Source organism: Malus sylvestris, chromosome 11 (genome assembly GCF_916048215.2).
Source record: "Malus sylvestris chromosome 11, drMalSylv7.2, whole genome shotgun sequence".
Taxonomy (NCBI): domain Eukaryota; kingdom Viridiplantae; phylum Streptophyta; class Magnoliopsida; order Rosales; family Rosaceae; genus Malus; species Malus sylvestris.
In genome coordinates, this window is record NC_062270.1 from 12616948 (window position 1) to 12633172 (window position 16225).

Consider the following 16225-nt stretch of genomic DNA (forward strand, 5'->3'; position numbering starts at 1 on the left):
AGAAGGAGACTCACCTACCACCGGAGGTGGGAATGATGAAGGATATAGTGGAGCTGGAGATAGTGGTGGTGGATATGGAAACTATGTTGAACCACCTCCCAAATTTATGAGCCCCTTCACTGGTGAGGCAAACTTCACGCATGCAACACAGGATGAGGACCATGGCAGTAGGCGGGCAGGACCAGGAATTGGTGGCATAGGGAATGACTATACTCGTAGAGAAAGAGGTAAGGGGATTTTGTCAAGTTAAGAAGATGACTCATTATCTATAACTTCGGACTCTGTTGGATTGGGAAGTAGTAACTATGGTTATACTCATAACCAACCATTTCCCTACCCTTCATATCTCATTCCTGTGGGGATGGAATCGAGTGACACATGGAAACAATCCGAGACTCAATCTTCAAATGATTTTGCTTATGGACAAGGTCAACCAATCTCGGATCCATATGGGTGACATGTTAACAATTACATGCAAAACTATTTTGGGGATTTATCATTTAATAACTACTCTTCACAATACGCTCACTCTACACATAGAGATGATGAAGATAGTGAAAAATCTGAACCTCATAGGAACTCTATGTGGTACTAAGTCACTCATGTATCTTACCAAGCAATGTATAAAGTGTAAAATATTATACTAATTCATTATATATAAATGATTATAGTGTGTTTAAACTTCTTTCATTAATTACTACATATTTTCTACACTCACAATGTTTGCCAACTCGCTATATAATCAACTTGATAATGTTAAATCCATCATGCAATGCATTTCCTTCTAATTTTTTGTGATAAACTAATAAATAATTGACTAAATAAAATCCTGCAAAATTTCAATAAAAATTTCCAAAGTTTTTCTTACAATTTCCGTGGTTTCCATATTATTTTTATCGATATCGATATTATCCCGATATTTCCATCGATATTTCCGTGTTTTCGGACTACCGATATTTTCGATATTATCGATATTTAATACCTTGGTGAAAAGATATCATTGAGGGGTAGGCGTAGTAGCACTCTTCTTATTTTGTTGAATTTGTGCTTTTGATGACTTTAATGAGAATCTTGAAATATAAACAGTTCCAATTGCTGAACCAGACGGTTGAGCAACCCCAACAATCCTTTTCAGTATTCATAAAAAGGATTCCTCTTAGGAAACGGATTGAATGACTTGTAAATACAAGTATCAATTTCATTTTCTTTATAATTTTTTAGAATGATTTAACAAATCAAAAAAGACAATCACTCAGTACTACAGTCTAGTGATATTTCTCTTCATTTGGAAGTGAAAAGCCTTAGATTCGAATCTTATAGATGACGAATTCGATACCAATTTAGGTTGCCCATTATGTGGTTTAACCGAACTATTCCTCCCCTTAGTGTAAGAATATCAATATACTCAAAAAAAATAAAATCAAAAGCAAATCAAAGAACATAAACAATGAGTACACAGTAAACCATTAATGAGTGGAAATCATTTCTACTATAAAAATTTTCATTTGAGGTTCAGTCCATTAGTGTGGCATGCCCAACAAATGTGAGTAATCCCAAACTCAAAAACTCAATTACCCGATAAAACCCATTTAAGATTTTCTTCATTGGCATGGGAAGAGAAATAAACTAAGAAGTCCCCAAAGGTCCATTGTGAATTCGGCATGCAGTGGATTATTTATACACGTATAAAAAATTAACACTTCTTGTTTGTTACTATGTTTTTCTGATCGTTTGCTAGGACGCACACAACTCTCATAGTTCATGTCCCAATATATATTCACAACCTGTCGATATTTCAAATTTCAATAGTGAAGAAACATTCTACCACATAATGGAACTGTTATTTAGAACCCTCACTCCATCCAAATTCTATCCAGGCTCCTCTCTCTAGCTCTGTCACAATTTATCCTCCCCTCCTAAACCTAATACTTCATTGCCAATCTTTAGTTTCTTTTCTAACACGGCCTACCAAAATGGGAGCCTAGCAGAGCTACACCTTTTCCTTATTTTCCGTTGCTTTTGTGTCGTAAATTACCCCACATAATCACGTACCACTTGACCTCCAAGTTGCCGCCGCAGCTGATCCTCTTGTTGCTGCAAGTGTTGCTGCTGCTGGGCACTTTCTACCCCATGTCTGAGACCCAATGTGAGGGACACGGCTCCAAGTCCCCCAGCCTCAAACCCTCCTCGCTGGTACGGGACAAAACCCATCAATCCTCCGTCCATGCTTGATGGAACTTGGCACTCCAATCTAGACCTCTTCATCTCCTGATTTTGCTGCTCTGCATCTCCTGAGCACTCTAATTGTCTATCGGGCATCATAGTCATGCTTAGTTGGTGATCATTGTTTGGCCTGCTGCTGGTGCCTTCATTTGCAGAATTTTCATCCTTATTGATAGGATCTTGGACAGCTTCGTGGGAGCCTCCTCTAGTCTCGAGCATATGTATTTCTTCAACCATGGGCTTCCAAACGCGCACTCGGGCATTTATGAACCAGTTTGAAACCTGCATTATGGTTCATAATTATGTCATTTATCAGCATAACCCGTACGCTAATTACTTGATATACAAGGAAGATGTAAGCACACAACTTGTTATGAATTACCAGTGTAAATATGGGCTAAACATCTATAAATGAACCATAGCAGGATACACTACAATGTACAAACCCTAAATGTAAGTATTTATAAATGTATGTCGGTCACAATATGGCCATAAGATAACTACTTTCCAGATAAGGCCATGTTGATCCCCAACTAAGTCTCGTATCTGTGAACATTACCGACATGAGACTATCTACTAATTTGCTTTTATTTTCTTACAGGCTACCTATTTATTTAATTCAAATCTTGCTAACTACATATTCAATTTGATTAACTAAACAGCAAAAATCAACTTGATTAAGACAGGACAATTAGATAGTAAGTAGGTGACCCTACCTGGTTTCGAGATAGACCAGTTTGAGTAGCTAACATGTGCTTATCTGTGTCCGTGGGATACCTAAAAAAAAAGAGAAAGTTAACACACGAATACAAAAGACCAATTGTGAGAGAGAGAGATGGATACGTACGGATGAAGAAAATGCTCAAATAGCCAAGCTCGAAGAATGGCTACTGAACGTTCAGGTAGGCCTCTCTGGGGTCTCCAGACGTGTTGTTGGGGTTCAGAGAAACCCACAAGAGACCCACCGCCAGACGACGTATGTTTTTGAAAACCTAGGCCCATGTACTTTAGCTTGGCCAAATTTTTTTCACCTTTACTACTGCATCCAGCAGTAACAGCAGCAGTTACAGCGGATGACATATTTTCCTCTCCCAAAGCCTTCCTTACGTGCTTGAGCTGGTCCTTGATGGAATTTGTAAGACACCTGAAGTGTTTTGCGACAGTGTTTAGAGCCATGGATATGTAAGGTGTAGCGGAACTCAGACCGGCAACTGATTCGAAGGAAGCAACCACCATTTGCATTTGTTGATGATATTGCTTGTACCTTCTGCTAACCTTCAACTCCACAACAGAGTTACCAAAAGGGAATTCAAATCAGTTGATAATGTCTTACATATCAATAACATATATCCACTAGAAGTTTAATTAATGGTACAAAATTACATGCCACTATAGCGATCACATTATTAGCCCTCTGTATTTGGGTTCCATGAGACATGGTTAATAATATGATAATTCACAACTGTGTTACCAATAATATTACTGATGGACGAACAATGATTCACAATGAAAAGAAACATTCCAAATTTATTTGAGAAAAAAAGTTTTGAATTTTCTGAGTATTAACGAAAAATAACAGTAATAGGATGATAGCTAACCAACTTGAAAAATTATGTCAGCAATCAGAAAGGGTGTTTCTTTTAACCAATTAATGTGGTCGTCGTCCATTCCAAAAAGACGACTTGGTTTTCAACTTTACTAGAAAGTGACTGGACAAGAAGAAGTGGTATCAACTGTTAACTGGAAATCTAGCTAATTCCCAAGGCCCTACACATGCAGTGAAGATAATGAGTGTGTTAACCCATTGATAATTATAATTTGGACATTAGGGACAACAGTCCAATCTGGGAAGCGATTTATGTAAAGTCTTCTTCTTTACTTGCACATTCTTATTTATTTGTGATCTTTGGATTGAATAAACTAAAAGGAGAAAATCACGTAAATAAATAGCAGTGTGCAAAGGGAGAAAAAGGATGCAAATATCTTTTCCCTTCAATTTAGTGGATCTAATAAAGATGTGCGCAGGTGATCCCAAATTTTTGTTTTCCTGATTAAAATTTATTCATTATACATTTTCTTACAAACACATGCATCTTTTTTCTTTAGGTGTCCTACGTGCTGCATGTGAAGCCTACATCAACATGTAATTATATATACAGAAAAAGGTGATTAACCATGAAAATGGAGACTTGAGAGTTCAATCTACCAAAGTACAACATATTAGAAACACCTCGCAAAAGGAAAATTTATCTTCATGGTACTTTTACTATTAAAACATGATGAATCAAAGTGCATGAGCATAAAACCTAGAGAAAACGAAATTTGAAAAAAAAAATGAAAATCATCTGGTTGTTAATTGTGAGCATAATTTTTATTTGGGTATTTACATGCAACAAACTGTATTTAAGCATGTCAAGTGAACATGACATATTTCCTCTCCTAAGATATATAAAGTATATGACTTCAAAATGAGGCCCCCAGAATGTCAACAAAGACTAGCTATACTTCAACAATGAACTCAAAACCTCACTAGCTAATTTCAACAAGCAATGTTGTCAAGCTCATTACTGAATACAGAGAAGCATTAATTAGAGAGCAACATAGATAACTTATACTTTGATGTGCATCATCAATTGGAGATGTATATAACCAAAAGGAAACAATAAACTCAAGCAACATAAATTGGTCATAGAGTGTAATATATCAGTCCATAATATCTTCCCTCGCAAGCCTAGAATAGGGGAAGAGAAATGCTATCATAATATACAGCTATTCTTGTACTGAAGATGCGATAGAACTCAGCCATGTAGGAGACATAAATCCAAGTATGAGTTATACTTCACATGCATACAATTTTGATCACCTATTAACTTGGTAATATGACATTAATGTTCATCAATCATTGGGTTACAATCCAACAGTTGATATTCAAATGCCAACAAATGCCATTTGGATATTGATCTAATGGCATGTGAGCAAGAACTTGCATGCTCATAGCCATCAGCGTGTAAGAAAGATTGTATGGCTGTGTGTCTGCACTGGCCATCTAAGGAACATAATTGTCATTTTCTGATGACCAAACCTGATAGAGTAAAGACTTGCGTTGTTACTTATGGGGTTAATCAACAGTCCAGTACCTGCATTTCTAAACATGTGGTGGGATAGTCCTCACCCCAAGAGGATACCGGGACTAATTAAGTTGCCAAATCTCACAATTATGGCACAAAGATGATATTCTCTGGCTAAAATTTAGGTCATCACGAACTGTAAGTGTTACAATATAATCCTGAATTAAAGACTGGTAAATTATATAATAGAGAGAGAAGAGAGGGGGGGGGTGGTCAATGTCCATCAAATCAACGACTTGTAAAACTCTAATCAAGTCATAATCGCGGACCCACGATAGCCATTATGTATGCATCACCATCCCCCCCACAATCGCAAGCTAGATCTAGCTGCACTAGGCAAAGTGCAGAACCAGTGGTCAATTTCTTAGGGATAAGAAATATAAAGCATGTTAATCAATTAAGTACTCTAAACCTCTTAAAAGCCAATTATCAAGGAAACAAAGTCTATAAAAATTGCTTTTTCATATATTAACTATCTCATTTTAAAATGTCCAAAAGAATGTTGCACATCATAACCTATATCATAAGATTTCCTTTCCCCATGATCTATAATATTAAAAAATACAAATCTTATTGTTTAACGGCTTTAGCACTCCGAAAAAAAATCATTCTGCACTTCAAGAATGTACAAATATAGGGAAAAAACACACCTGAAAAAGTGCAGAATGACTATTAAGTCCCTCATGCATATAAGGGTTTAACTAAATCCATTTAAAAAATACATAGCATGCATGAGGTTCTTCCAATGCAACTCATAACCAATCAAGGATTACCTCCTCATTTTACCGCATTATTATCAAGATCCAATGTTGCATACTACTCATTGAAAAAGTGAAAAATTAATTAGAAAGGAGACATCTAAAACATCACTAACCTCCTCCTGCATATATAGGAGCTTTGCTTTCTTTTGTTGGTACTTCGGCCGAAAGGACTCGGAAGATATGCTTGCAGCTCCACCATCACTGTTAATTTCGTTTGAACCGTAAAACGTAGAGAAAGATGCACCAGAGTTGTTCCTCTTAGCCACTACTTCAGTTTCGATTGCATTAACAGCTTCAGTGGATATTGAAGCCGAGGCCGAAGTACTCACATCTCTGGACATCCTCTCAGATGCCTCACATGTTTTTAGTAGCTTTGAATCACTAACCCTACAGAATTCATCCAGTAGCTGTTGAGCCGGTTTCAAGAACTTTGAACTCTTCAAAATCGCTGCATATCCAGTGAAAGGACCAAGAGGACCAGTGTTCCGATAAATGCTAGTATTAGAAGTCCCCACAATGTCCTGAAGTGATTTACCACAAGCTTTGCTAATAACAGATGGCTTTGTTATGGAACACAAGTATCCGCCAGAAGATTTCCCCATTTTCGAATTTTGAAGATCCTTAAGTGCATGATCATCATGATCATCAGTGCTTACATGTAAATCTTGAGACCCAATTAATTGAGCCACAGGCAGTTTATTAGATGGTGGATTTGATGAGAGTGATAGCGACAGCCCTTGTTGGTTGGAATCACTACTCATACCTGTCCTCATTTCTTCATCAACACTCTTTGCAATACTAAATTCTAGTCCTCCACCACTACTCCGATGGCAGTTCTCAATAGGCTGCCGATCCATCCAAGAAGTACTACCATTACTGAACCGAGTACTACCATTACTGAACCGCAGTGTGTTTGATTGGTTACCGTAGCTTGGAACGCGAACAAGTTCATTTTCAATAAATCTTTGGTGCACAGTTGAAGCCATTTCTAGCTGATCCTGCTGCCTCCCTTGAGAAGCTGAAGTAACAACATCTTGGAGAGTATTAACGTAATTCAGCGAAGGAGACGAAAAATGCATTGTTCCTCCTCCCAAATGCTCTTGGGCAACATGATGAATAGAAATTTGATCAGCAGATGGGTTGGCTAAACTAGACTGCACTACATCCCGATATCCACTTGTGTAAGTATTCACCCAATCTAAGCTTTGAGGTGGATTAAGAGTACTTCTCCAATTACCAAAATTCTGACTCTCACTGGCGGGTTGAGCTGCACCTAGATCTTGATCATGACATGCCATTGTGTCTCTGTGAACTGACAACGGAACGTTTGCATTGATCGAAAAATTAAGCATTTCAGACGAAAACATTGTTGGATCGTACAGCAAATTCGCATTCCTCACATTTCGAACTTGCACAATATCTGGGTTTAGTCCTGGGTGGAGTGGTAACTTCCCAGAATTGTTGGGCAAATTGTCGAGATGGTGAGATGGGCTTGAAGTTTGATGAACTCTCAACTTATCTCTCCGGCTTTGCTGTGCAACATGTGATTCTTGCCTAAAGCCACTCATCTCCATCCACTCAAATTCACCAAGATCTCTACTTTTTTCCCCTTAATTATTATAAAGAATTCCAACTCGAAAAATTGCTCCAATTTTATTGGTTTCCTCAACAAAAATGAAAGCACACATGCATGTCTTCTAGCATCCGCATCAATCAAGCTGAAAACACCATTTCCAAGCACTGTAATAAATCCAAGAAAATAATGCATGATTTCCCCAAGAAAATAGTAAATAAAAAAGAGAAAAATATAAAAGAAAATAAATAAAAGTTTACCTTGAGTAGTTGTCAGGGATTAACTTTGAACTTGCGGAGACTTTCCCACAAACAGTGGTTTTGCTGTTAAGCTTTGAACTCTGTCGGCAGCAAAACGTTGAATCACAAACCTGCATACAATTAACCACCACTCATTCAAAAGTTGAGTAAGATAGAGATAAAAGCCTGCACTTAAAAACCACACGTAAAAAAAAAAAAATTACTCAGCAGAATCGCCATACAGTACAACGTCTTCTTTCCCATGAAACCCTAATTCCATATCGCTTAAAAGCGAAAACTATTTTTACCATTTCATCACTTCAACAAAAAGAAAATAATAACTTAGATCCAGAAAATGGAGTTTTTAGCGCCAACCCTACTCACAGCCTTATCCATAGAAGTGTTGAGTGCGCTACAATTCACACAAAAACAGTTGCTTCCTTAATTATATATTAGTAATTAATCACACGATGGTAACTATTCACTTGCTACAAACAACTGCAAATAATTCATGAGAGTGAAAAACAAAGAAAGAGAAGTAGATCATCTTCATGACACGGTACTAGATGAATGAAGAAGAACTGCAGTTAGCAAATTAAACACTTTATAACAGAAAAGAAAAGGTTGAACAAAAGTTCGTTAATTAATTAAGCAACTACCAAAAACCTGAGGAGTTTTTGGCTTCTCGGATCTTCTCAGACCGACCCAGTAGAGCTCGGATCCGTTTCTTTATCTCCGGTGGAGTTTTTGAAGTTTGGAGGTGAGAGCACAATTATTGTGGAGGCAAAAATAGTTGGAGTTAAAAAGCCCTTGACGCTGAGGGCACGCTCTTGTTAGCAGAGAGAGAGAAAGAGAGAGAGAGAGGGAGGGAGGGAGTAGTACTGAGGTAATTGTACTAGTTCTCAGCCGACGCAGCCGTTGGATTTAGCGGCGAGAAGATCGGACGGAGAGAAAATTCGCGTCCGTGAATGGTTTCACGAATATTGTATTCGGAAAGAAGGGTCCCATGAACCGAAACTTCACCTACTTTTTGTAGTGGAGTTGGAGAGGTAAAAAAAATGCAAACATGTGGTGGTCCTAGGAAACACTCCATATTACAGACGTACCATTGCCCTAAAATAGTTTTTTTATTTTATTTTATTTTATATTTATAACATTTTACCAGTTTATAGATTTTGCTTAAATAATTTTTCTAGTATTCTCTACTCTGAGCAATTATTATTTATTCACCATTTATGATCGTATTGTCAAATCATGGGTTTTGAAACAGATTTTCTAATGTATTAATACGTTGTTTTCCTTATAAAGATATTTTGATATAGAAATTATAAAAGAATCGGATTAAAAATATGGGGCATCTGTTTATTATTTTTTCACTACCGCAATAAAATGTCATTTGCACACATCATATTAATTAGCTCTACCAATTTTCTTATTTATAAATGTCGTTATATGAAAATTTGAACACTTCAATAATTCCTTTTGAAAAAAAAAACCTATCATAATTAGTTCTACCAATTAATAGGTGATATTTTATTTAAAATTCAAGGAATATAGGTATATATATGTCAGTTAATACTATGGTTTAATAGTATTCCTCTTCATTTGTAATTAAGAGGTTTTAAGATCGATTCTTGCCAAATGCGAAATTGAACCACATTATTAGGATAAACCCATTATAAGACATAGCACACTCTCTCACCCCCTTAGTGTAGATACTATTGTTTAAAAAAAATATAGGTACATATATAAAATTAAAAAAACTTATAGTTCTACAAATGTAGGTACATAACTATATTAAACATAAACCAAAAGCTCATATTATAAGGAAATTTAATTTTCTTAAGCACCAATTAGGCTATAAATGAACTAATCAATTGAAACTTACATTCTTCGAAATGAAAAAAAAGTCAATATTTATCAGCAAAAACGTAGGGCATTTAATTCAAATGACAAAATTAATATCCAATCTTGCATCCGGTTATTGAGTCATTGACACACACACCAAAAAAAAAAAAACAACTAATGAAAAAAAATTGAAAATTTTGAATTTTAACTATAATGAAAATATAAATGGTAAAGTAAATAGTACCATAATTGACTTTTTAGTGTAAAAACAAACAGTAATATGAGTTTTACGTTAAAGTTCAAAAAAATAAATCTCGTACCTCTAGTTTTAATGGAAGATTGATTTTTTTCAAAGATCTTAATCTAATTATGGGTGCAACCTCCTCATATGTTATGACAATTGACTTTTTAGGCATAATGCTAAATTTGAAAAAATAATTTAATAACCGATATTATCTACACTAAAAGGATGGATGGGCTTAGTCTCACAATAGACTAGTGATAATATGGTTCAAACTCGCTTTTGGTGAGAATTGAACTTAATAACTTCCATTTACAAGTGAATAAAAATATCACTAAACCGTAGTACTAAATATTGAAAATATCTTCAAAATTTGAATTTTTTAAGTTTTGAAGATATTTTCAACATTTTGTTATATTTGTATTTTGATTCTAATTATATTTTTGTTGTTGCAAGCCTAGGTTTGTGGTAGACAATAAAACCAACTTTATGTAGTGTTAGGGTTGTTATCTTTAATAGATTTAATCATAAGCTCTAAAACTTTTATTGTGTTTTTCCATTGATTTCAGTTTTTTAATTGTTAAGGTTGCCGTTTTATTCCTTCTTGTTGTCACGCTTCCTCATGTTGTTTTAGAGTCGAGATTTTCTGTGGTGATCATGAGAGATACAAACCTCTCGCTAACGTGTTGATTATAGGAGGAAATCCTTTCTTCAAATAAACATTTTGTTGATGCCCATATACACATTAAATATATTCGCAACACCCAAAACACAAAAGTTTGGTAGTTAAACATGACTCATAACCCTAATTTTGAATTTTAAACTCAACTTGTTCGCTTAAGTTTAAAGAATTTATAACCTCATAATTATAGCTATATATAGTGTCCGTCTGACATCAATTTTATTTTAATTTTCATTTTTGTATAGAGGAAAACAAAGATGAATAAGAGTTGAGAAAGGATGACAAAAGAGATGTTGAAATGATGTGTTACGAAAAGAGACACAAAATAAATAAATAAAACCCAAAGGATTCTTACGCCATTTCTCTAAATGCAAACTCAGAGTTTAATTATGCTTTTTGATTGAATAAAACACAGGAAAATTAAGAGACAATTTTAAACAGTAGAAGAACAACAATAGCATGCAAAAATCACTTTCTAAAACTAAAGACTATTTTGAATGACTTTTACTTTATACTTTTGTTCCTTATTCATTGATTTTTTTTAGCTCCCTCCCGCCACTTTTATTCATTCATTATTTATCCTATATACTTTTTCATATTTTCCAAGCACGCAATGTAAGTTTGAAAAAAAAAAAACAAGCAATGTAAAACTTAAGAACAAAATGAAAAATAAACCAAACCCTAAAATTGAATATATTGCATAAGTGTAATTGGCTCTTTACGACATTAGTGAAAATGAGCTTATGACTACGTGGGTTTGAACTCAATCGGTAACTAATCTAATAAATTTATCGTTTGAAAAATAAATATATGTATTGCATAAGTGTTTTATTTTTAACAAACTATATTATCTTTATCTACACTAAGGGGGATGATGTGAGTTTAGCTTTACAATCGTTAGCAATAATGTTGTTCAAACTTGTATTTAGCGAGAATCGAATCTAAAACCTCTCACTTGGAGAATACTACTAGATCACAGTACTAAGTGGCATAAGTGTTCTTAAATAAGCATGTTTATCAATAATTAAATAATAATTTAATTATCAATTTCTATATCATTCAGTTTATAAAATTTACTTTACAAATTTAATCTTTATATCATTATTCCATTTCATAAGCTGAATCCTTATCTTACTCATTGGGCCCCCTAATTCATTTAGGATGACTGGACCCACATAGCATCTTACGTGTAAGCCACCGATGGGGAGGACATAGAGCACACTGTACAGAGCTACTGGAGATTACGTCACCTGCGGATTGTACCCCTTCTGGGGCCCGATCAGGCTGATCTGACGGCCTCGACAGGCCAGCTTAAATTGATTGTCGACCGTCAGATATCTTTTGCTTGGCGACAATGCTTTGTTACCCGATTACCGATACGAAAGACTTAATCACTCGCTCAGCTTTTCATACGGAAAGCCTGTTCTTCTCACTCTCCTCACTCTCACTCTTTAACTCTCAGACTCTCAGTTAACATGCACCTCATCGATTATACCACAGCAATTCCTCCACCGTTGATGTAAATCCAGAGAATGATTTGCATGGTTTCAACTTTTCGGCATTGTTTATTTTAACAAAAGAAATCATATTTTTGTATTAAAAAATTAATTTTGGTACTGTTTGTTTTACTTTTTATTTTGTTCTTATCATTAAAATTCAAAGTTTTCAAATCATTTTCATTAATTTTCTTTTATTAATATTATACCTATGACGTAATTCTGTAGTTACGAGTACAAATTATAATTATATTTTTCACAGAGTTTGATTTCTACTAATTTTTTAAAGAATAATTATTTTAAAATAGTATTTGTAATTTTTATTTTATCTTGCAATTGCGTCTTTGAAGGGTCATGTAACGGTAAACTGATTCATTTGAATTGCTCTCGTAAATTTGACTGTTGTGGGAGGATGATCACTTAAATAGTAAGTGTATACTGTTACTATGTCATTCTAATTAAATATATAATGTTGTGGTGTATATATATATATATCTCTATACATAACGTTATTTTGACGGTAAACTCATTATATGAAGCTTGTTCCAATGCTGGTGGAGAATTGCAAATGTAGAGAAAGATTCCATGTGGGTAAGACAAAGGGCAGTGTAGACGTGGGGGCTAGGTGATAAAGATGTTCCTCGGTGGAAGCGAAAGTGGTGGGAGGCGTTTGATTAAGATCGAACGGCTGAGAGGAGGTTTAAAAGGGTGAAGTGATATGATGTTGTTGGTATTGGTGCTGGGGATTACTGGTGACAGTCCAATCAAAAGTAAAGACTGTGGGGTTTCAGGTTAGGGTATAGCTGGATGACCCACGTGGTCGTAGGGGGAGTAGCAAACAGAAGAATATCAGATGGCAGGCCGAGTTCAGCTCAGCCTGTGAGAAATTCAAGAGATATTTAGATCAGTTCTTTGGAGTTCACGAGGCACAAATATCATAAGAATAATTAATGGGAAATTAAATAATATGAACATTAATAATTAAATTACTATTTAAGTATTGTTTAATGTTTTTATTTCTTCTTAGTAATATATTATTTGATTAAAATAATGCTCAAGAGACTAAATTTCTCTACTAAATTTGCAAGTCAAATGATAAGTTATCAATAAAAAAATAAGCATGTTATCCATACTTAAATAACAATTCAATTATCAACAAATACAAAATTTGGTTTACAAAATTTAGTTTAAAATTTTGATATTCCTATCCTAACATTATATTTTGATTTACAAATATGATTTAAAATTTTGACATCCTAGTATTATCCATATTGTTCAATTTTGGTTTTCAGAGACCGAAGTTGGAGAAAACACAAAATTTAATGACCAATTAATTGAGTTTAACACTTTAAGATCAAGATAGTGTATTCAATTGGGAATTAAGGAGATTTTAAAGAATTTATAATTTCATGGATTTTTATAAAGTTTAATTAATTTGTAGAGATTCTATATAAAATATTGATTCAATTTACTTGAAATCTCATAGGAATATGAGAGATTTGTGGATGCTTAAAATATACTACAAAATCTTTCTAATTCCCTCTAATTCCTCAACTTTGAAATTCTTTAAAATTAAATTCTAATTGAATACATCTAGATTTCTATGGATTTTAATCAACTATCTTAAAATTATGATTGAATACACATTGAATTTCAGATAATCACTTAAAATCATGATTGAATACTCCTAGATTTATTAAAAAAATTGAAATCCTTCAAAATCCCAATTGAATACACCCTCCCAAGTTTGATGGTTAGAGTTTTTTTATTTTTTTATTTTAGTACATTGATATTTTTACATTAAGAAAATAGGGAGTTTGGCTAAGCCACATAATGGGTAACCTAGTTTGGTATCAAATTCATTATTTATAAGATTCAAACCTAAGACCTCTCACTTTCAAATGGAGATGAATACCACCAAATCATAGTACTGAGTAGTTGATGAGTAGAGTTAAAACTTTAATTTTCAGTTAAGAAAAATTAGGATCAGTTTGGTATTATACTTGAATCCAACTTTTAAAACTCAAAAACAATTTTCAAGTTTTAGACTTTAAAAACTTATTTGGTAAGACTATTTTCAAAAACTGAACTCAAGACCAACTCAAAAATATAGTTTATTATCTAAAAAGTATAAAAAGTGAGTTTTTAGAGTTTTTTAAACTTAAATTCATTCATTTCTTTTTTCTCCCTCCTCCACTCTCATCCCAAATCTATCTCTCTCTCTCTCTTTTATTCTTTCTCTCTCCTCTTTTTTGTTTTTTTATTACCTTTTTAGTCCCTCCATCATTCCCTTTTTTTTCATTTCTCGGTTCTTTCTCTCACTCATCTTCCTCTCTATCTCGTCTGATCATCTCTCTTATTTCTCTTTCCTTCAATCATCTCTTACTTTCTTTCCTCCTCTCTTCTTTCTCTCTCTCGTGCGACCCCCTCCTTTTAGATCTATTTGTTTAGTTTAAGTCGTAAGATTTAAAAATTTTAAATCGCAAACCAATTAAGTTTTTGAGTTTTAAAAAAAATTATTTTAAAGAAATGTTTTGAGAAATGATAAAAAAAAATTAAATAAGATACCAAACATGCTCTTAGGTTTTAACTTAGAAATAACATTTTTCTTCAATACTTTTGGCTAAATTTTAGGCCGAAAATATTAAAGAATGATTTTAGTCAAATTTATTTTTTAAAAATAAATTTCGTATTGATTATTTTATTTTTATAAATATTTTTATTTAAATATTTACATTCTGATAAATAATAAAAAAATTACAAAACTTACTGTTAGATTTACTCATATTTGATTATTTTGTTGGACTTAATGTATTATAAATTTAATTTTTAAGAAAAAATTGAATATGGACAGTTGAATCAACCAACAATCCAACCACATGGGTCGTCTGATGAAAAATATAGCCCGTGGGTCCTTCCGCAAGTGATCATAGCATTAATAGCTGGGTCTTAGCCATTATCCATGACTTATTTTTTGGACTAAATTTAAACCAAAAATAAGTTTGAACCCAAAATATTTTCTTAGTCCAATGATTGGAGAAGTTTTGGGGGATTTAAAACTTAAATTTTGAGTTGTAACCCAATCATTGAAGTTGTTCTAATTTGCTCCTAGAAAAGGTTTAAATCACACGAAAAGGTACGAGTTTACTGCTTTTTAATTTTGATTAGAAACGCGTTCGTATAGAACATGCCAACATGGGGACGTTGTCTCGTTGGTAACTAGTCTATGTGAGTATATATCAATCGGAAAATATTCGAATTTTTGGATTATAAATTATTCTGTTATAACTTCTGGATGTCAGTTTTGTTATGTTGGTTTCTCAATGTCTGTAGGGTTACACATTACTGGATCTGTGATTTCATCCACCCTGTAATATGTATCAATCGGAAAATATTCGAACTTTTGGTAGGAATTGTGAATTATGAAAAAAAACATTACAAAAGGAACAATGTCTGACTGACTATAGCTGGCGATTGATTCATGACTACTTCACTATATCACGTCAATACAGAAACCCTACCATTTCTTCTTTTTGAAAGCTACAGAAATCCTACCTTGCATTCCATGCTGCGTTGGTCTATCTGCTGCTGCTTCTTCTTCTTCTTTTTTCTTTTTGAAATAGTGCTGTATTACTTCACTCTCCATATTCCAAGAGATCATTGAGTTTCCTCTAGTTATTAATGAGTTCGTTTTACGGGGTCTCCATCTTTTCATAGCTTTGCAGCATTGGGTATAAAGTGTAATCATGTTTGAAATTAGCCAATCACATGACTGTTTTCACCCCTCCCTCCTCCCCACTTAAAAGTTTTGTCTCCCACTGGAAGAGTGAAGAAGTCACATATACATCGTGTAGTGTAGTGTATATATCTTGAACACTCGCTAGGAACTTTTCCTTTTTCAAATTAAAGATATAGGTTTTTCTTGGGGAAAAATGTTTTCGGTCTACAGTTTAGGGGATGTATAGTGTGCAAATAATGAACAAGGTTTGTAGAATTCAGTTTCCATAAATGCTTTCCTAATACTCATCATGCGT

General features: G+C 34.0%; 1 protein-coding gene across 4 annotated transcripts; it reads right to left on the reverse strand.

Annotated features, from left to right (window-relative positions):
* Positions 1 to 1774: 1774 nt before the first annotated feature.
* Positions 1775 to 8912, reverse strand: LOC126590071 (BEL1-like homeodomain protein 9). Of its 4 annotated transcripts, none has more exons than XM_050255562.1 (6): positions 8591 to 8912; positions 7946 to 8055; positions 6226 to 7830; positions 3071 to 3504; positions 2940 to 3000; positions 1775 to 2505 (listed from the first exon to the last, which is right to left on the reverse strand). In XM_050255562.1, exons 3-6 carry the CDS (start codon positions 7684 to 7686, stop codon positions 2032 to 2034), a joined length of 2430 nt encoding a protein of 809 aa, XP_050111519.1. In that variant the 5' UTR covers positions 7687 to 7830; positions 7946 to 8055; positions 8591 to 8912; the 3' UTR covers positions 1775 to 2031. The 4 variants fall into 4 exon arrangements, with proteins under 4 accessions (XP_050111519.1, XP_050111517.1, XP_050111518.1 ...); XM_050255560.1 differs by having other exon boundaries at positions 6226 to 7852; XM_050255561.1 differs by having other exon boundaries at positions 6226 to 7852; positions 8584 to 8912.
* Positions 8913 to 16225: the final 7313 nt, after the last annotated feature.